Source organism: Vombatus ursinus, unplaced genomic scaffold (genome assembly GCF_900497805.2).
Source record: "Vombatus ursinus unplaced genomic scaffold, bare-nosed wombat genome assembly UNPS02008996.1, whole genome shotgun sequence".
Lineage (NCBI taxonomy): Eukaryota > Metazoa > Chordata > Mammalia > Diprotodontia > Vombatidae > Vombatus > Vombatus ursinus.
The window spans coordinates 12,719,302-12,741,243 of NW_020948774.1; the positions used below are offsets into that span (position 1 = coordinate 12,719,302).

At 37.5% G+C, this 21,942-nt stretch overlaps 1 protein-coding gene across 2 annotated transcripts in view; it reads right to left on the reverse strand.

The window, feature by feature from the left end:
- ZKSCAN8 (zinc finger with KRAB and SCAN domains 8) overlaps positions 1–21,942 on the reverse strand; it is a 54,257-nt gene that overhangs the window by 26,786 nt on the left and 5,529 nt on the right. The window contains exons 2-3 of one of the 2 annotated variants that reach the window (XM_027850266.1): positions 15,272–15,783; positions 8,182–8,314 (exon numbers count right to left, since the gene is read on the reverse strand). In XM_027850266.1, coding sequence (XP_027706067.1) covers positions 8,182–8,314; positions 15,272–15,691 — 553 coding nt within the window. In that variant the 5' untranslated portion in view covers positions 15,692–15,783. The remainder of the gene's footprint in view (positions 1–8,181; positions 8,315–15,271; positions 15,784–21,942) is intronic. The other variant, XM_027850267.1, reaches the window with a different exon arrangement.

A 21,942-nucleotide genomic window follows, 5' to 3' on the forward strand; every position in this document is an offset into this window, starting at 1 on the left:
GTAAACTTTTTGTATCAGTTATATCAAGCAACTTTTCATAATTAGGTTACAGTTAAAACAATTTGGCTATTGTTGGTTATTATTTTAATGTGTAAATTTGCCAAAAAGTCTTATTTGGGTTATGGCTTGCTGAGAATTTGCAAGTATATAGAAATAATCTCTAACAATTGGCTTTTTACACCAGGATAAATTTAAATTTGAAACGTAAATCCTGGAAAAGTTTTTTCTAAGCTGTGATTAGTGAAACTTGCTGTTTGAATAAAAGCTCATGGGACCCTAAATGATTTTATTTTGAGTTGTCTGATGGATCATAAAAATCCATCATTAATTAATAATCCACCATCTGAGAGAAATACCACAAGTTACTCAGAAAGAATATGATACTGGTGGGAAGTCAGCATCAGGAAAAGCCGAGAGGACAACTTTAGCCTCAGTCTAAGATGGGATCCTCCTGGTTCAGTTTCCCCATTATGTTCCTTTGAAAAGGAATGTGACCCACCTGGCTATTCTTGAGTTTGGTTATGAGGTGTACTTAATTATGCATGGTTAGAAAACTGAATTACTTGAATTCAAACAGATTTAAGGATATTTTATCCTGTCATTTGGGCCTTAAATCTTGTCCCTGCTTTATACTTTTACAGCAAATTTCTATAGACAGAGCAAACAGACAGTAAAAGATATAAGCACAATGCAAATATGTGAGATCTTGCTGTTTTGACCTGAATGTGTAGTCATTCCATACTCCAAATTACTGAAATTAAATCACAAACATCTTCAATTTGGTTTGGGGAGAAGAATTTCAGTGCAGTCAAGTCAATTCTCTTAGAGGGATGATAACCTATTTGGCCTAATCGTTACTTAAGTATCCTCTCAAGTCTTTTGTTATAATTGAAGTAAAAGTCAGTCTATAGCAAATTCATTTGTATAACTACTGAAAACTTCTTGTATAACTGGAAAACTTCTACCCACTTACTTAAACTTTTGAGAAAGTAACAAGATCAGATAATCCTGTAGGTCAAATGTAAATGATTTTCATGTGGCTCTTGCACTTTTACTTCTCCCCATATCTGGGCCCTGAAGTCTGTGAGATCTGTGTCTTCCAGATTACAGGCCACTCACCTACAGTTGGTATCAAACAGTGGATACCAATGTCTCCCCCATTGTCCCCTGAAAGCATCGTCCCTGGATGCAGCCTGTGCTCTGTTCCAATCAACCTCCTCTTTGGGACTCCCTCAAGGGAGGAACAGCTCTATGCCCCTTGTCAGCAGGAAGCAGTTTCAGAAGCTGAGACCTTCGCCCCTTATCACAAAAGAATTTGGGTGCCATTTATCTATGGGCCCTAGAAAACCTCATTTTGGACTCTCTTTGAACTCCCACTAGATCAAGGAAATCTCTAACATTTGCCTGAGGCTATAATCCTATCAACTGGCCTACTCCCATCTCCCAATTCTGTTTAATGTGGTCTAGACCTTCATTGTCTATTACCTCTCCATGCATGCCCCTATCCCCTCCACTTCCCACCCTAGATCCTCCCTAGACCCCTTCTGAAGTCACCTCAAACTACCTGGCCACTCCTAGATCCCTCCCTCCCACAGTCTTTCTGTATATAAGGTCCATCTGGCCTCCATTAAGGTGCTCAGATTCTTTAAGAGTCTAGTCAAGGGCTTAGATTCTTAAAATCTAGCCAATAGCTCACAAATGTTCAGATTCCTTAAGAGTCTGGCCAATGTTGGCTGAAAAAAAAAAAAACACAAAACTTAAAATATAAGGGGGAAGACAACATGCAAACAAATATATACAAAACAAGCTTTGTACAGGATAAATAGGAAATAATGTACAGAGGGAAGACACTGGAATTAAGAAGGGTTAGGAAAGGCTGCCTGTAGAAGGTGGAATTTTAGGTGGGACGTAAAGGAAGCCAGGGAGCTCTGTAAACAGAGTGGAGGAGGGAGTTTTCCAGACATGGGAGACAGATAAACAAATGCCTGGAGTCAAGAGATGGAGTGTCTTGTTTGTGAAACAGCCAGGATGCCAGTGTCACTGAAGTGAAGATTGTGGTGGCTAGGAGAAAGATGTAAGAAGGTTTTCAAAGTGGGAGGGGGTTAGGTTATGAAGGGCTTCAAATTCCAAAGAGAGCATTTTCTATCTGCTCTTGGAGGCAACAGGAAACCACTGGAGTTTATTGAGTAGGGGGCTGATATGATCAGACCTGTGCTTTAAAGAAAATCACTATAGTGGCTGATTAGAGGATGACTGGAGTGGAGAGAGACTTTAGGCAGGCAGATCCACCAACAGGCTATTACAATAATCCAGGAGTGAGGTGATGAGGGTTTCACTAGAATGGTGGTGGTGTCAGAGGAGAGAAGGAGATGAAATCAAAAGACACTGCAAAGGTGAAATAAACAGCTCTTGACAACAGATTAGATATGGGGTTGAGGGATAGTGAGGAATCCAGAATGAATCCTAGGTTATAAATTTGAGGGACTGGAAGGATGGTGTTGTCCTCTATGATAATTGGGAAGCCAGGAGCAGAAGAGACTTTAGGGGTAAAGATAAAGTCTATTTTGGACATACTGAGCTTAAGATTTCTACTGAATAACCAGTCTGAGATGACTGAAAGGCAGTTGGAGATGCGAGACTGGAGGTCAGCAAAAAGTCTGGGTATCTACCTCCCAGGGTTATTATGAGGATAAAATAAGAATGTGTATTAGGCTTCAACATATACCAACACAGACAATATTATGCTAAGACTAACAAGTTCAGGAAGTGCTGAGCTTGGATGCTAAGAATAATTGCTGAACCTTGGGAGCTAAGCGAAAAAAATATGTCAAGCATCATTCTGCCACAACATAAAGAAAAAGAGGGAGTTCTTTCCCATAATAAAAATCAAGTCACTTGGACATCTGGATAAAAGAGGATCCCAAGAGGGAGGAATGGTCATGATAAAGACTATAGATAAGAAACCTAAACCCCTGATGGAAAAAGCATGACCAAATGCAACCACTCAAACTGCAGCAAGGAGAATTAGCCAGGCTAACCATTAAACAAAGGATAAACACAGGTAATATCCAAAAGGATTTTAATAGGCTTGGCTATTAAGCTGAATCTAATAAAATGAAATTCATTAAAGATAAAGGTACAGTCTTGCACTTAGTCACACACACACACACACACACACACACAAATCAACTTCACAAATATACCACAAGTCCTAATAATTTTACCCCCACAAAATCTCTCAATCTATTCCCTTCTCTCCATTCACACAGCCATCAACCTAGTTCAGGCTATTTTCACCTCTCACCTGGACTGTTGCAATAGTCTCCTGACTGGTCTCCCTGCCCCAAGTTTCCTCCTTTCTCCAACTATCCTCCACAGAGCAGCCAACTTGAAACTCTTAAAACAAAGCTTTGACCATGTCACTCTCCTGCTCAAGAAGCTTCAATAACTTCCTTTTACCTCCAAGATAAAATAAAAACTTTTCCATTTGGCTGCCTTCTGAGAGTATGGTATAGTGGATAAAGAATAACTTTTGCCACCAGAATGATCTGAAGTCATCTCAGCTCTGACACATACTAGCTGTGTGACCATAGGCAAATTATATCCTCTCAGTATTTTACACAACTCTAAAAGTTACCAAAAATGCAAGGTCTTTTAGAGTGGAGACTTTTTTTTTTTAAATCTTTGTGTAGCACCTAACAGTACCTAGCAAACAGCTTACTGAATTAATAAACTGAATTGACTAGTTTACCTACTAGCTCATGATGTCTAACTACAACCAGATCCTCACTGTTACATGACAATCATTTTATTCTTCTGACTGATTCTTGCACTATATTCCCTATAGTAGCTGTTCTTTTTCTCTCCTCAAATCCTTGTTCTTCCTTCTCAGCAGATGACTTCACCTGCTACTTTTCGAGAAAATGAGACCATCTATCACAGCCTTTCTCCTCTTCCCTAACTCCATTCCTCAAAACCCTTCAACATCATCTCATTTTTTTCCTCCTTTGCTTCAGTTTTTGAGGAAGAAATGTTCCTTCTCCTTGTTAAGGACAACCCCTCCATTTTTGCCTTTGATCATCTCCTTTCCCATGACTCCCAGGAGTCATTTCCTCTTCTCTCATCTTTAATCTCCATTTCTTCAATCTCTGTCTCCTTTTCCACTGCCTACAAGCATGTTCACGACTTTTTCATGCATAAAAACACACAAAAACTTTTAATTGGCCCTTTCATTTCCCATCGATTTGATAACACTTCTCTCTCTTAGTACAAGCCCAGAAAAAGTCAGCTAATATTTATCACTTCCATTTTATTCTCTCTCATTTCTCATCCCTTTATAATTCAGTTTCTACATTGAAGTGACCTTGTTTTCTCTAAGGTTTCCAACGGTCTCTTAAGTACTAATCTTATGGCTTTTTCTCAGTCCTCATTCTACTATGGTCCACAATTTTTGTCACTCTGACCACCCCTTCATAATGGATACTCTGCTCCATGGATTTCTCAAACACTGTAATATCTATCCTCTCATCAGACCTCATCGATAATACTGTCTTCAGTCCTGGGTGAAATGATTTAAGGAAGGAGGGAAATTAGCGAGTGTCCAGAAGAAACAACAACCAGAATGACGAAGGACCTTGGGTTAATGCTGTAGAAACAAAATATTTATAAATAAATGAAATTAAGTAATGCATGAAGCTTAACTAAAAGTTGCTAAGCCTTTAAATTTACAAGCTAAAATTATAATTTACATTGGAAGCAGTGGATGCACTGGGCCCGGAGTCCAGGAAGATGTGAGCTCAAATCCAGCCTCAGATACTTACTGGCCGTGTGACCCTGGGCAAGTCACTTAACCTCTGTTTGCCTTAATCCACTGGAGGAAGAAATAGAAAACTACTCCAATATGTTTGCCAAGAAAACCTCATGGACAACATTGGCAAGAGGTCATGAAGAGTTGGACACGACTGGACAAAAACAGAAGTTGTTAATTAAAACAAAATAGCCTACATGGAGATTCCAGAATTCATTATAAGTTATCAGAAGACACTAACATTTTATACACACAAGAGATAATTTGATTTATTCTCATTAATATTCATGAAACAACGATTGTGTGATTATGTGGGAAAATGTGTCTCTTATACGTGGGAATATTTTTAACTCATCCTGAAAGTCCTTGAAGCAATGATACTATGATTTAAAATCAGGAAACGTAACTTCAAGCTCTGTTTCTAGATTGTAACTATGATTATGTAGTACTCTCTCTTAATTCTCCTCCTGCTTCTCTGACTGCTCCTTCTTAGTTTCCTTTATTGGATCATCATCCATCTACTACCTAAGTGTGGGTGTTCCCAAAGGCTCTTTCCTGGGTTCTCTTCTCTTCTCTTTAATCAACTCTTGGGAATTCAATTTTCTCTAAAGAGATGATGCTCAGATCCATATATCAAACCCTAATTTATCTCTAGTCTCACACCACCAACTCTCTTCTGGACATCTACAACTGAATCTTCTTGCATTTCAAAACAGAAATAAGTAAACTCATACTTCTCTCTAAATCTACCCCTCCTTCAATCACCTCTATTTCTGTTGAAGGCACCACCATTATGTCAGTCATCTAATTTCATAACCTAAGAGTCATCCTTATATCTTTTCAGAGCTTAGCTCTATCATATAGTAGCCACTTAATAAATATTTACTAACTTGATTTGACTCCTCTCATCCTAATATCTAAGTAGTTGCCTCATCTGGTGAGTTTTACACCCATAATATGCATAGCAGCTTTTGACTTTTCTTCACTCAGAATGCCACTACCTTGATTTGGTCCTTATCACTTCTTGCCTAGAACACTGTAACAGCCTTTTAAATGATCTCAATGCCTACAACATTTCTACTTCTACAACTCAACCTCCACAAAACTCAAAATAATTCTGAGTGACTGTGTCACTCCCTTGCTTAAAAATTTTCAGTGGTTCCTTTGACTTTAGAATAAAAGCTCTTTAGCCTGGTACTTAAAAGCCCTGTGTGTACTCTGGCCCCAAAGTACTTTCTAGATTCCATACTGCTCCATATTCCAGATAAACTGATTTACTGTTTCTCAAACAGTATTCCATCTTCCATCTTCATGCCTTCACATAGACTGACTCACCCACCCACACTCCTCATTTATACTTCTTAAATACTAATCTTTCAAGATTCATCTCAGATGCCACCTCCTATGCAAAATAATTCCATGATCTCCTCAGTTGTTAGAGCATTCTCTTCTTCTAATTACCTGGTACTTACCTAGGTCCATACTGTATCTCACCAGTAGACTAACTTATTGAGGTCAGGAACTGTTTCATTTTTGTTGGTTTTCTTAGCATATAGGAATATTTTAAAAATGTTTGCTGAGTTGACTTATTCCCACTTGCTCTGATTCTCTCACTTGTTTTCTGTCCTTCTTGGGAACTCCTGTCCCTTAATCATTCCACTTCTACCAGAGTTATGAGCCCCCATTTCTTACCTCCTTACTCAACTTGGACCCTGTGGTCAGTCATTTCAACCATACTTTTACTAACACCCTAGAATTGCCTGCCCCTTTGACTTTTTGCTGTACTTGCTTCACCAATTCCAAAACTTGGATAAACTCCACCATCTATCTCTTACATCTCAGACTTCTAAGATCTGTTACTGAAAACCATATAAGTATGTCAAATAACTACTATATGTTTAATACCTAAACTTACGTGTACCTTTCACTACTATCTTGCAATCCTTTTATTCATCATTTACTGGCTCCCAATTATATTCACCAAAACAGCTATCTCGTAATACTATACTATAAGTTCCTTGGAGGCAGAGATTATATTTTATCCATCTTTTGCATATTCCATATTACACAGAATGGTGCCTTACAAAAAATAAAAAATCATTTGTGGAACTGAAATGATAGACAAAGAAGTTAACAGACTGAGTTAAAGATTGAGAAGCTAAGAGTGTAGCACTGGACTTTTAAATTAAAAATATCAACAGATTCAAAGAGTAATTTATTGATACTATAATCTAATGAGTTAAGGGAAAGCTAAGGATGTCAGAAATATATTATACAAGGAAGTACCCATGATCTTCTCAAAATGTCCCTGAGAATCATCATCCTCTTAGAATCCTTCACTTTCCTTAAAACTCAACAAATGAGCTGGAGAAAGTTTATCCAGATTCCCTTCAATCTCCAATTGCTAATATCCTCAACTTTGGAAATTACTTTGTACATAATTTTGTATTTAATTTACAGGATTGTTTCCACCCAATAGGAATATAAGTTCCTTGAGGGTGAGAACTATTTAGTTTTTGTCTGTATACCTCCAGTGGCCAGGAGTTTAATAAATTTTATTGAATTTAATTCAACTGAATCCTCATTTTAGAGATGAAGAAACTGAGGCTCAGAGAGGTTAACTGACTTCCTTATGGTTACAAAATTAGTATGTGTCAGAAGCTGGACTTAAATCCAAGTCTCTGGCATTCTTCCTACTATACTATGCTGCCTCTCTTAAGTACACAAATACACAAACACACACAACACACCTGTGGATCTAGGCAGATCTATTCCATGTATTCAGACCTGAAGAATATGTTTCCCGAGTTAAATAATACTGAACACATAATAATTTCTTTGGGTAATAAAATTTCTTGGTAAAAACCTAACAGTCTAATACCACATTGTGTGCCCTTGGTTATCAAAGCTAGCCAAGCTGAGGGACACTAATAGCTCTCTCCCTAAAAAAAAGCATTTTATCTCCTATCCAGTACTTTATTCCTCAAATAAGAAAAAGCTCAAAGGAGAAAGGTTCAGATGGGACGAGATATAAGCTGACCTGTTCTGAGAAAGGAACTATATTTTGGCAAAGTCAGGACCTAGAGTATAATTGTGTGGCTGTAAAGATAGATGGAAATCTTACAGTTCTCTAGAGTTGATATCTAAGACTAATCACACTTAATGTGGAATTTTAGCCCCAGTTTGTAAGTACATAGTTCTTTAGATTTGTAAAAGTTATAATCATAGTTCCTGGAACTGGCCCATATAGTGATTTTATGTCTTGTTTCTTCAAACATGGAGAGACTAATACAGAAGAAGAAAACCACAGCTGTTCTAACTCCTCTGTAAATATTTATCACTACTCCCTTCCTGAATAAAATTCCATTCCTTACCTCTTTCTTGTAGAATCTGGGGATCTGAAGAGTCACACTTAAGTCCCATAGGCTGTGGCTGGATACTTGGTGGCTCTTGTGCTCCCAGAGTTGTTCTCTCTTCCCAGGGCATTCCACTGGCATGAGCTGGGACCTGGTGATATTGGGTTCAGACAGACTCATAAGAGTTAATCACTTTGAGAGTAAGATATCTATCTTCAGTACAAATTAAAGGGATTATCCCCAAGAACACTACACAGATATAAGAGCAAATGAAAATTTAATATAACCCTATAAAAATCCTATGATACCTCATCATAATATAGAAAAGACTCTGGGTTTCTGGAGACTATATAAGCATAATGATCTTGAAGCTAAGGGGGTAGCCATCAATTGGAGAATGGATTAAAAAAAACATGGCATATGATTTTAATTGTATATAATTGTTTTACAAGAACTGATGAAGGACAGTTTGAGAGAAACCTGGCAAGACTCATGAACTGATGCAAGGTAAAGTGAGTAGAACAGGAAAACAACTTATGCAATAACAACACTGTAAAAACAAACAATTTTGTTTTTACAACTCTCATCATTGATCAGAACTGATCAATACAGTGATCAACCAGGACTCCAGTGGGCTGATGACGAGAGAGCTGATAGATTAAACATGTAGAATAAGAATCATATTTTTGGATGTAGACAATATGGGAATTTGTTTACATGATTATGAATATTGGTTACAGGGGTTTTTTTCTTTTTCTTTCTTTTTTTTTGGAGGAGAGAATAGGAGAGGAAGAAAATATATGCCTGTTAATTGAAAAAAACTAATTAGAAAAAGGTATACCAAGTTATACATTTTAAAACGAAAGCAAGTTGTATTTAAAAGAGATTGAAGTTTCATATACAGTCCCTTTTTTCTCTTCTACTATGCACGGAAATACTCATCGTATTGGATGCCTAAGTTCACAATAAAACAAAACATGAACTTAATTACATCTTAACAGACTGGTTACTAATTTTGAGGTTATTGTCAAATTGGCAAAGCTTCACATATTCAAAGCACTTACCAAAATCACACTATGTACAGAAAGAAATATATAAACAAGAAAGTACAATTAAAATAGTTGCAAAGAGGCAAAATATACTTCACACAGCTCATCCCAATCTAAGACAGATCACATGAGTAAAGTCTTACTGAAAACCATGCAATTAATATATATTCCCCTTACCCCTATAACATAAAGGAGAATGAAGTTAGCCACTTCTGAATGAAATGGATTTTACTTTCTCACAGTTTAAGTCACTAACTCCTCTCCCAAAAGTTAGCATTTAGGCCACAGGCATTCTAAAGATTTTTTCACTGAAAAACAGGATAATGTCAGAGAATCAAAGTGGAAGAACACTGATGGTTGTTACTTCAAATGTGAGATATTTTTATATATAATCAATCTGGCAAGTGAAATATATCCCACATCATCTAAAGTTTAGTCCAAAAATTTCCTGTTGGCAATATCACCAGAAAAGGTCCTATGAATTTCTAGGATCATCTGTTGGACTATAAGATCCAGTTAGCTTTCTAGAACATTAGGAATTTTTATTTTATAACCTCCTTTACAGATCTCACCACCTCCAGATGTTTCCTCAGGAGAGCATGGGCACCAATATTTTTTTTGGCAATAATCTCGTACAAAAGGATTACTTTTTGCACTGCAGCCTTTACCAGAGGGAGATTCCCATTTCTTGTAATGGATAATCATTTGGGTCTCCTGCAATAAGTACAAACTTTGAAGGACCAGAGCATCCAAAAGCACCTAGTACCTGGCTATATTACTTACCACCTTGGAGGCAGAAAAAACAAATACAAAGGAATAAAAGGAGTTAAACACTGAGGAATGTTGTCTTAATGCAAAGACTAAAGATAATGGAATGTTATGACAAGGAGAAACAAGTTGAGCTGCAGAAGAAAATCTAAATGTCCAACATTTTTGGCAATTTTGGGGTATAATTCCAAATTGCTTTACAGAGTGGTTGCACAATTTCAAAGCTCCACCAGAAGTGCATGCCTACCTCCTCCAAAAACTGTAATTTTTTTTTCATCTTTGCCAATCTTATGGGCGAGGTAGAACCTCAGAATGATTTAACTTACATTTTGTTATTATGGGCCATTTGGAGCATATTTTCATATTGCTGATAGCTTGTCTCCATTCCTCTGAGGCTTGTCCATGTTCTCTTGGGAAATGGGTATTGTTACATTTGCAATGATTCCTTAAATATCTTGGAGATCAGAGCTTCATCAGAAAAATATGCTACCTAGTTTCCACCAGTTAACCATATCCTTTGTAATTCTAGTACTAATTTAGTTTCTACAAAAACTCTTCAGTTGTATGTAAAAAAACCATCCATTTTGTCTCATGAGACCTCTGTATTAATCTTGTTTGGTCGAGAACTCTTCCCCTACTCATACCAATGAAAGACATCTCCTTTCAAATCCGGCCTCAGATACCTGACACTTACTAACTGTGTGACCCTGGTCAAGTCACTTAACCCCAACTGATTCAACAAAAAGCCAAAAAAAAAAAAGACATCTCTTACACTACTCCTTCTAATTTGTTTATGACATTTTAAAAATCTACATTTTTATATCCATTGGAATTTGAGGCATATGGTGTGAAAATGGTGGTCTAAATCTGTTTTCCAATTTTCCCTTAAGTTTTTGTCTAACAGTCCTTACACCAGTGGTTGGGAGAACTTGAGTTTCTAATACACTATGCTATTAGGTTCAATTACTTCTGGGTTTGTGTACCTAATCTGTTTCACTGATCAACTTTTCTACTTTTTACCAGCAATAAAGACTTTTGATGATTACTACTTTGTACTATACTTCTAATGATCTACTTCTGCTAGGACTCATTCCTCCCAATTTTTTTTCTTTGTCAGTGTTTCCCTTGGGATTAGCAGCACACAGCGTGGCATATAAGAAGCACTTAAATGAACACTGACTAACCAGGATTCTTGACCTTTTGGTACTTCCATATAAATTTTGTTATTTTGTATAGTTCTATAAAGTAATTCTTTGGTAATCTGATTGGTAAAGCAGTGAATCTACAAATTAACTTAAATAGTATTGTCATTGTTTTATTATATTAACATGACCCAACAAAGTAATTACTATCTATTCATTTGTTTAGGTCTTTGATAGGATTAATGTCTACCAGCACCACTTCCTCTCCCCGCCATGTAGTTCTAGTTCTTTGCCTAAAAAGAAGTTGTCATGGATAGAGTACTGGCCCTGGAGTCAGGAGGACCTGAGTTTAGATCCAGCCTCAGACACATAACACTTCAGTAGCTGTGTGACTCTGGACAAGTCATTTAACCCTAATTGCCCTCACCAAAAAAAAAAAAAAAAATTTTAAAAAATTAAAAAACTAAAAAAATAGAAAGAAGTTGTCCCCAAGATTCAACTGGCTCAAGCTCAAGTCTCACAGGTGTCAAGTCACAGAACCAGCTTCCCAGTGGCCTCAGGCCATGCTGACAAGGCTTCTTGGTCACCCTAGGCCCCACCCATATGGAGCTGAGGCCCTTCAGGGCTGGTGGATGTCACAAGGTCTCACAAGTTACCATACCCTGAATTTTTTTGAACAGACATATTTCAGTATGGAGACAAAGAAAGCTGATTTATCTGACCAAAGTGCTGTACCTCCTTGTTAAGAATCATTTGTATGCTATGCCATTCTCCCTGGAATTCTCTCCCTCCTCATCTCTGTCTCATGGCCTCCTTCAGGTTCTAGTTAAAATCTGACCTTCTATAAGACTCTGCCTTTCTTAATTTCCCTTAATGCTAGTGCCCTCCACCTGATGATTATCTTCAATTTATCCTATAGATATCTTGCTTGTACACAGTTGTTTTCATGTTGTCCTCCCATTAGAATGTGAACTCCGTGAGAACAGAGAATGGTTTCTTTTTGCCTTTCTTTGTATTCCCAGCACTTAACACAGAGTCAGGCACATAGTAAGTAGGTGTTTAATAAATGCTTGTTGACTGACAAAGTCTCATTTTGTTCAAATATCAGATGTAAACTATCAGGGGACCAGTCTGAGTTAGGCCCAGCCCCCAACGTATCATATAGTCAGTCACTGGAATATACTGCCATCAGACAATACAAATATGAAGAAGTGATCAAACAGCCAGCTACAGCAGTGAGGCACCCTATAGCAGAAAAAGACACCACTCATGAGGCATATTTAGCTCTGTTGGTGCTGAGAAGGCTGACAATACAGGTAAAGACAGAAACAAGGACTTCTGAATAATAATGTAGCCTGAAAAGAGACAGCCAGCCCAGATCCTACATATCTACTTCAACAAAACCCTAGAAATGACCCTATAACAAATAATTTTCAAGCAATACAATGAGTAACTATAGTAACTAACTTATTCTACCTCAGAAATGCATAAAAAGTTAGCCAGAGGACCACAGACAACTGGAAACAAGGCCCAGAAGACAAGTTAACACAGGCAACAAAGTCAGAAGCCACTGAGAGGGCCAGAGAAATTTCAGAAGTTTGACCTCTGGTTTTCTCATTTTTGCAATTTATGTAATATCAGAACTTTTTTTTCAGTACCTTACATTTTCTTCTATTTTTTTTTTCATCTTTTGACCTTATTCCACTATTTCTTGTTGTTAAATTCTATTTGCTCCATGCTACCAATCTGGATGAGGTGGCTGGTATTAGGCCACTAGGACTTAATCTGTGCCTCCTGTTTCAGTATCCTGGTGATCCACAGCTAATCCTGGATTTGACCAGTTTCTGTCTTCTTACACAATCTCTAATCCATGCCCTGCTATGGCCCTGACAAGTCCCAAAGGGGAGTCTGAGATCATACTTGTCTCAAGTCATATCCCCCATGCAACAGTGCTCACATATACTGCTGGACCTGTCTTCTACAAAGTGTACCCCATTGCAGTGACCTATATGTGAGTACTAGTTCTGTCACCTATTTCTGTTCTGACAGGCTATGATCTAGCTTCATAACTAATTACTGAGCTTGCATAGGCTTGTGATCCATCCTCTTCAGAGTACTGGTTGGCTTCAGGTCTATTTATAAAAGCTCATGCCTTATCTTCAAAACATATTCAAATGAAAAGTGCAGAGCTTACAAGATTCCAACTGTGCATACTGATTGTTGAGTATAAAAAAGCATTTCATTTGATAAAACAAATCTTCAAGGTTCCTCTTCCAAAAATGGGGCTCCTATGAATATGTCAAAGTCAAAAAGGTTGTCTGAAAGATGCAGTGATAGAAATAATATTGAACCTCTGATTATTAATACCAAGTGAAAGAAAGCTGGGAGATATATGCTTGCCAAATGTGTTTGCCAGTGCCAAGGAAGATGTTCAAACGAAAGCAGCATTCCCTATAGATGATGAGGTAGTTCCGATGATTCTGTTTGTAGATGATGTTTTACTGATTACACTAAGGCCAGAACACTGCAGAGCCTCCTAGATGAAATCCAAAAATATTCAAGAATTGAACTATACAAAATAGGAAAAACCAAGTGGACAAAAAACCTCCTATTTTCCAGACAGTTACATAGAAAATCCATAGAACTGGTTCATCAGTATATACAAGGTATAAAAATCTTAGTGCACTTTTAAGTTTAACTGAGTCTAAATAAGCTTAAAACTGCACTAAGACTCTTGGGACACCTTGTGTATCTGGGATAGACAATACAGCTAGACAATTAACTTGACCAAGAATTGAATAGGAAGAAAGCAGACTAGATTGCATTTGGGAAATTGCCATACTTTTAATGATACCAAGCTTCTCCCTGGGACAAAACAAAGGCCCACCACTTTAGCTCCAATATTTTTCTAGTGATACTACATGGCTACAAATCATGAAATACCACAGTCACTCAAGAACTAATGTTGCAGATCACCCAGAACACAATGGAGAGATATACATCAGATAAGAATGAGCTGCTATATATTCAAAAGCAGCATAAAATTAATTGAAAAAATGTAACAATGGAAGAGGAAGTCATTCAATCACATGATAGCAGATAGCTAGCCAATATGCTCCACTGGTACCCATGTAATGTCAAGAGATGTCAAGGAAAGTTCTTGAGAATGTTAGGTGAACTTTCTGTGAAAGACTTGTAGGAGAACACGGAAAAGAATTGCAAAGAATGAAAAGGTATGGATAGGTTACAATCTATACCCAACAACATATCCCAGGGCACTGAGGAAGTTAAGTGAGAGACAAAGACTAAACATTTCAGCCCAGTGCAGTACAGATTAAATCCCACTGCTTAGGTAGTGCCCCTCACACTTGCTTAGACATACAATTTTTTTTTTTCTGTTTTTGGGAATAAAATAGGAAAGAGATACACATAGAGAAAGTAAAGGCAGCAGTTTTATGAAAGAGTACTTGATTGGTGATCAAGAAAAATGGTTTTTACTCTTAGATTTAGCATTAATTAGAAATGGGAGCCTAGGAAAATCAATTAGCTTCTTAGTATGTTTGCTCATTTGTCAAGGTGTCAATGGGGAAATAGCTTCACAGGGATCCTATAAAGTTAAAAATAATATGACATTTACTTTGACAAAGTTTAAAGCATTATACATTATGTATATGCATATATATGTATACAGCCACACACACACATATACAAGGCAGCTGGTGTTAGAGCAAATAGAGTACTGGGTCTGAAGTCAGGAAGGCCTAATTTCAATTTGATGACAGACACTTACTAGTTATGACCTTGAGAAAGTCACTTGACCTACATGCCTCAATTTCCTCATCTGTTAAATGTGGATTAATAATTAATAATGGGGATTAATAACACTTCAGAGGGTTGTTGTGAGGATCAAATGAGGTAATATTTCTAAAAAGCACTAAGCACAGTTTCTGGCACAGAGCAGGCATTATATAAAATGCTTATTCTCTTTCCCTTCCTTCTACTCTGTGTGTGTGTGTGTAGTACTGTATTATTATTACTATATGCAGCCCAGCACATAGGAGACTAACATTTAGCCACTCTCAACTTGCTCAATTCAGTTCAAAGTTCCATGGTTCCTTACTTATAAAAAACACAATTCCTTCTACTTACCTCTTGTCCTAGTATGTTAATATGTCTCTCCAAATCCTCCAACACTGTTACCACCTCCTCTCCACTTTCTAGATGATGCTCCTGAACCAATGTCTGAAGTTCCCCAGGTAGGATGGACAGGAATTGCTCTAGCACCAGCAGTTCCAGGATCTGCTCCTTTGTGTGCAAATCTGGTCTTAGCCACTGATGGCAAAGGGCTCGAAGCTGGATCAAAGCTTCACGGGGCCCCAGTGTCTCCCTGTAGCAGAACTGTCTGAAGCGCTGGCGGAAGACCTCCTGGCCATGAGGGTTAGGCTCATGGAAGCTGGATTCCTGGTCCCAGTTGTGGTCTTCCTCCTCTACTTTTACTATCACAAGACCTTCCTCTGGAGCCTGTACCAGAGGAGATAGGCCTACAGTCTCCCTTGATTCTACAGCCATCTGGAGCTGGAAGAGCTTGGGACAAAGCTTACTTTAATTGGGTTCTTTTCAAGGAAAGATCCTCTTGAAACTCTTCTCACAGGGTGTTGTTTCTGAGGTATAAGAAAATGATATGTTGCTATTTAAAGTTAGTCAGAAAACAATTACAATACCAATTTAACAAAGCTCATTACCCAGTCTAGCCTTTTTGGTTAGTCATTTCAAGGATGTCCTTGTTATCACTGAGAATCACTCACCTCCTTGAACTCTCATTATGCCAATCTCTAACCCTTAACATCTACTTTCTCAGATTAACAGGTTACCATACACTTGTAGAAAAATTAATACTGTACTAATTTGATCCACTACAAATTCCTGTTGTATAGTCTAAAATGGGACATCGTTGTTTCTCAGCAAACTTTCTTAGTCTGTGTGACTTGGATCTCTTTCATATTCCCTAAACTTTTTCACACTGACTAGATAAAGGCCCATCAATATGAGTTTCAACTTCCTTCAAAGTTTCCCTTCTGACTCAGAGAAAAGAATGTATCTTCTCCCTTCCATCTCATTAATCCTTCTGGATAGCCATCCCCAAGCCTGAGGTTTTTGAAGGAAGGTCTAAGGCTTGGGAACATAGAGTTCCATGGGGAGAAAGGAGGAAGAAAAATGAAATACTGAAGGGTAGTGCTTTCAGTTGGGGGGAAGAGGGTGGTTAGTATGGCAAAAGATCCATCTTAGAGGTAATGTGTTTTTAGGAGACTGAGGATAGAGAAGCTAAAATTGTTGTGGCTTTACCACTGCCAGTGGTCTAAGGTCAAGCATAAGATGGGGGATACTGGGTCCTTGTATCCACAGAGCCTCTAAGACTTATGATGGTCTACCTCTAGGAAGTCACATTTATTTATTTTTTATAGTATTTTATTTTTTATAATTACATATAAAGACAAATTTTAACATTGATTTAAAAACTGAGTTCCTAATTTTCTTCCTCCCTTTCTAAGATACTAAACAATCTGATATAGGTTATGTATGTGCAATCATGTAAAATCTATTTCCATATTAGTCATGTTGTGAAAGAAGACCAAAAGAAAAAAAAAACACAAAAAATAATAAAATGAAAATAGTATGTTTCAATTAACATTGAGACTCCATCAGTTCTTTCTCCGGATGTGAATAGCATTTTTCCTCATGAGATCTTTGGAACTGTCTTGGATCACTGTTTTGCCAGGAACAGCTAAGTCATTCATAGTTGATCATGCACAATGTTGCTGTTACTGTGTACAATGGTTTTGTTCATGGAAGTCTTTCCAGGTTTTTCTGAAATCGGTCTGCTCATCATTTCTTATAGCACAATAGTATGGGAATGGATAGATATCCCCTCAATTTCCAATTCTTTGCCACCACAAAAAGAGCTGTTACAAATATTTTTGAACAAGCAGGTCCTTTTCCATTTTTTTTTTCTCTTTAGGACACAGACCTAGTAGCTGGATCAAACGGTTATGGCTGTGGTTGTGTGTGGTTTGTCCTTCCTTCTCAAAGAGGACAATGACATCAGTGAGATGATGACATGACTTGCAAATGACTTTGATTTCAGGGAGGGAGGGCTGTGCAAAGTCACCAGCCTCACTTTCTCCTCTAGAGCCACCTGAGTCCAGTGGCCAGATATCCATCAGGATGACTGGAGATGGCTCATGATGCAATGGGAGACCTTGGTCCTTTTAAAAGAAGGTCTTGGGGCACCTAGGTGGCACAGTGGATAGAGCACCAGCCCTGAAGTCAGGAGGACCTGAGTTCAAACACTTGACACGTACTAGCTGTGTGACCCTGGGCAAGTCACTTAACCCCAACTGCCTTGCAAAAAAAAAAAAAGAATTAAAAGAAGGTCTTTTTAGGTTCTCACTCTGAGTGAGGCAAAGCCCATTTCATAAATAGGCCTCTTTAAGAATTGAGTCAAGGGATGGCCCATTTAATTAAAAAAAAAAAAAAAATCAAACTGGGAAGGGAAGACCCTCAGGGTTGCTGGCCAAAAGAGAAACACTTACTATTTACATCCACTCTGAGCCAGGAGGGCTCAGATCAAAAGGTATACACAATTTGATTGTCCTTTGGGTATAGTTCGAAATCGCTCTCCAGAATGATGGGATCAGTTCACAACTCTACCAATGGTGCATTAGAGTCCCAATTTTCCCACCTCCCCTCCAACATTTATCATTTTCCTTTTCTGACATATTAGCCAATCTGATAGGGATGAAGTGTACCTCTGAGTTGTTTTAATTTGCATTTCTCTAATCAATGGTGATTTACAGTATCTTTTCATATGTCTATAGACAGTTTTGATTTCTTCTGAAAACTGCCTGTTCAATGACTTATATTCTCATAAATTTGCCTTTGTTCTCTATATATTTTAGGCCTTTAACAGAGACATATGATGAAAAAATGTTTGGGAAGCCACAATTAGCACTTATTAGAACTGAGAGCCAGATGGTAGAACAAACTTTTAGTTTTGAAGATGCCGTAGATAACAATCTATAATATGGTTAAAGACACTGATTGATATTACAATGATTTTAGTATTTATGTAGTAGCGTTTTGCTTGTTTAAATTGAGTGTATAAAGTTTACGGATAAGTTTGCAACTTATATTTCAATCAGCAAATTCAGTTGACTTCTTAAACTAGGGAATTATAATTTAGATATATTTAACATTTCTGTCCTTAGATGAGTTAGATCCAGAGTAGGTGCTTTGCTTGGCTGGTTTATAGTTTAATGGACCTCTAATAAATTTGAGAGAGTAGAAATCAAAACTTAAAACACATCTGTCCTTTGCCAATAGAATGTGAAAGAAGAAACTATTTGGATTTTGTCTTTGCATCCCCAGCTTCCAGCACAACGCCTTAGGTGTTTAATAAATGCTGAATTAAGTTGAACCCTCTGAAGCCTTAAGCAATCCACTGTACCTTTTCTCACTCATGTTTTTAATCTTTCTCTCTACTGACTTTGCCTACAAACATAATAATAAATTATATTTATATAGCATTTCATAGTTAAAAAGCATTTATTATTACTATTTTTACTCTGAGTATTATTCCAAAGAAGCTCAGGTCTCATCTTAAATTCAGAAACCTTTCCTTGACCTTCATACCTTTCAAACTGTTGTCATCTCTCTCAGCCTTCTTTTACCACCAAATTTCTCAAGAGAACAAACTAGACAAACTACTTCACTACCCACTCATTCCTTAAATCCTTGCAATCTGGTTTCTGCTTCCCACATACTACAGTAACTGCTTTCTTTTTAAAGTTACCAATAATCTTCTAATCTCTAAAATCAACTACTTCCCTTTTGACTTCTCTACAGCATTTGGGACTGCAATATTTAACATACATATTTAACATGAGATGTCGTGGCTTCTTGTAATTTCTTTGTTTTCCTAACTTCTCCTCAGCAAATGCTCTTTGAAATACCATTCATTCCAAATCAAAGTAGATTTGCTGGTGCTCAAACATAACTTGTACTGCCTCGCCTTTGCCCCTTGGATGCCATTTTCTCTTCTAAAAGTGTCCTCTTTCCAAATCTCCATTATTCAGAATTCCACTAATCCTTCAAGGCCTAGCTCAGATTTTACCTCCTCCATGATGACCCTGATTACCTTAGAAGATTTTTGCCTTGAATTTCTACAGCATACATTTCAATTTCTACAGATAAAATCTTCATTTTATGGTACTAATCACGAACTGTTTTTTTTTTAAGTCATTTGTACATATAGCTCCTCTACCAAATTGTATGCTTCTTTAGAGAAGAAACTGATTCCTCTTCAGATACTCTTACAGAGGTATTTAAATGCCTACAAACATAATAAATTATATTTACACAACATAAATGTATTTTATATATTTTACATAAATACATTTTTCTATTTTAAATGATCTGTAGTGGAATGAATAAATGAAAGCTGTGTAAAGTGATCAACAGTTAAGAAATTCAATTTCTTTGTGGACTGTGGGTCTGTTTCTTTTCAGCATTTGGCACTTGAAAAAATCAGGTTAACAACCCCAGGAATACACTTACTACTCTGTGCAGAGGAGATGACACTGAGCACTGATTTTATTGGGAGTAGTGCAAAGTAGGGGTGCTAAGTAATGTGCAGGAAGAGTAAAGTTGAGTAGGAGGCAGTGATTACCACAGGTACCACAAAGGAAAAACTGGGGTGATGTGGGCTTAAATAAAATTGGGGAAGAGGGAAAATTTTTGCAGAAGGGTAGATCTGAAGTAGGGGCAAGAAGGCTGGAGTAATAACAATGATATAAGTTGTTTTATTATTTTTTAATTAAAAAACAAATTTTCACATTAGTATTAAATTTTCTTAACATACACTTTTATAAGCAAAATGCCAAGATTATGCAATTGAAGTTAAAACAAGCTAAAATTCAAAGATCATGATGGAATAAGGACAACCAGTAATTTAATAGTATTTGAAATATTATGTATTAAAACTTTTGAAAAGTCTTATAAATATAGCAGATACATTATCTTCAGCTAATTTCTTGCTAATATTTTCAACAGTCACAATAGAATAAGGATCAATATTTAACTTCTGAAAAACTAGTTCCTCCATAATACCCACTACAAAATATGTCATTTCTCAGTCTAAATAAAGAACTCTGATGATGCTATTGTTAAGCACTTGGACAAACCATTTGAAACCATAATTAATTTCCAAATCCTGTCATCAGTACAGGCCCTCATCACCAGCCACCTGATTTACTACCTAAGCTTTCCCCCTCCAATACGTTAATCTTCTTAAAATGCCATTTTCATCATTTTACAGCCCAATTTCAAAAACTTACAATGTGCTCTATTCCATATTGGATCGAGGTCAAAAATCTCAAATCCGGGCTACATTTAACCCTAAACTAGCTACACATTGTGTTCCGTTACTAGCCAAATACAAACCTGCTCCAGTTATGCCACCACTTCCTCTGACCCTTCTATATACTCCAATCATTCAAAACTATGCTTCTGCTTAATATTTTAACTGACCAAGAAGCCCTTTCTAAATTCTCTGCCTAAGGTGGAAGGTCCCTTGCTCAAGTTTATGCCCTTCACAAATATCTCATGACCTACTAATTCACTCCACCCTTCACCATCATCTGTAAGTGCTCCAGTTCCCTAAACAAAAACTACTCCTAACAAAAAATATTCTTCTATTTTACCATAGTCTCCTATTATTCCATCTCACCTTTCTAAACCTATTTCTCATCTTCCTAAGCCTATTCTTTACTCTCATCATGATCTGCAATTCCATCACTCCACAGCACTTTCTTAGGCTTTGACTTTACTCTCCTTTTCCAATCTGAAACCTAAATGCACACCAATTCATCTCTATCCTGTATTCTACTCTTAAACCACTCTGTCCCTATCATTGCTCACCCCTTTCAAAATCTCAGCCCTGAGTTACCCTTGCCATCTGGCCTCCTCTGGTCTTCTAATGTACTGCTGAATGGAACTATAAGTCACACAACTGTTTTAATTGGGTACATTATGAATTCATACTATCCAACTTTAACTGGGCTCTCACTACAGCAAAGAAATCCTTTTATTCCTCCCCCATAACTCATTCCCTGTCTCAATCCCCAAAGAAGTTATTTCAAACCTCTCCTCACGTTTCTCGACAGAGGTACCTGGTAGCACAGTTGATAGAGGGCTGGGTCTGGAGTAAGGAACACCTGAGTTCAAATGTGATCTCAGACACTTCCTAGTTGACCCTAGACAAGTCACTTAATTTCTGTTGTTTTTTTTTTCCCCCCAGTTTCCTCAACTACAAAATGGGGATAATAACAGCACATGTCTTGAAGGGCTGCTGTGAGGATCAAAACACTTAGCATAGTGCCATACAGATTCTTGTTCTCTTCCCCCCACCCTCCTCTTTGCTACTTCTTCCAGTGGCCCTTCTCCTTGCCCAAGCCAATTCCTCATTATGTGCCCTTGATTCCATCCCTTCCAGTCTTCTCCAACAGATTGCAACCTCAATCATCCTCTTGGTTCCTTCTTATGGCATTCAAACATACCGTACAAAACCTTCATTAGACCATACCATTTTCCTGAGCTATCATCTTAAATATCTTCTCTCTCAAACAAACTCTCAGAAAAAGCTGTACAGGGGCACAGTGGATAGAGCACTAGGCTTGGAATCAGTAAGACTCATCTTCATGAGTTCAAATCTGACCTCATTAGCTATGTGACCCTGGGCAAGTCATTTAACCCTATTTGCCTCA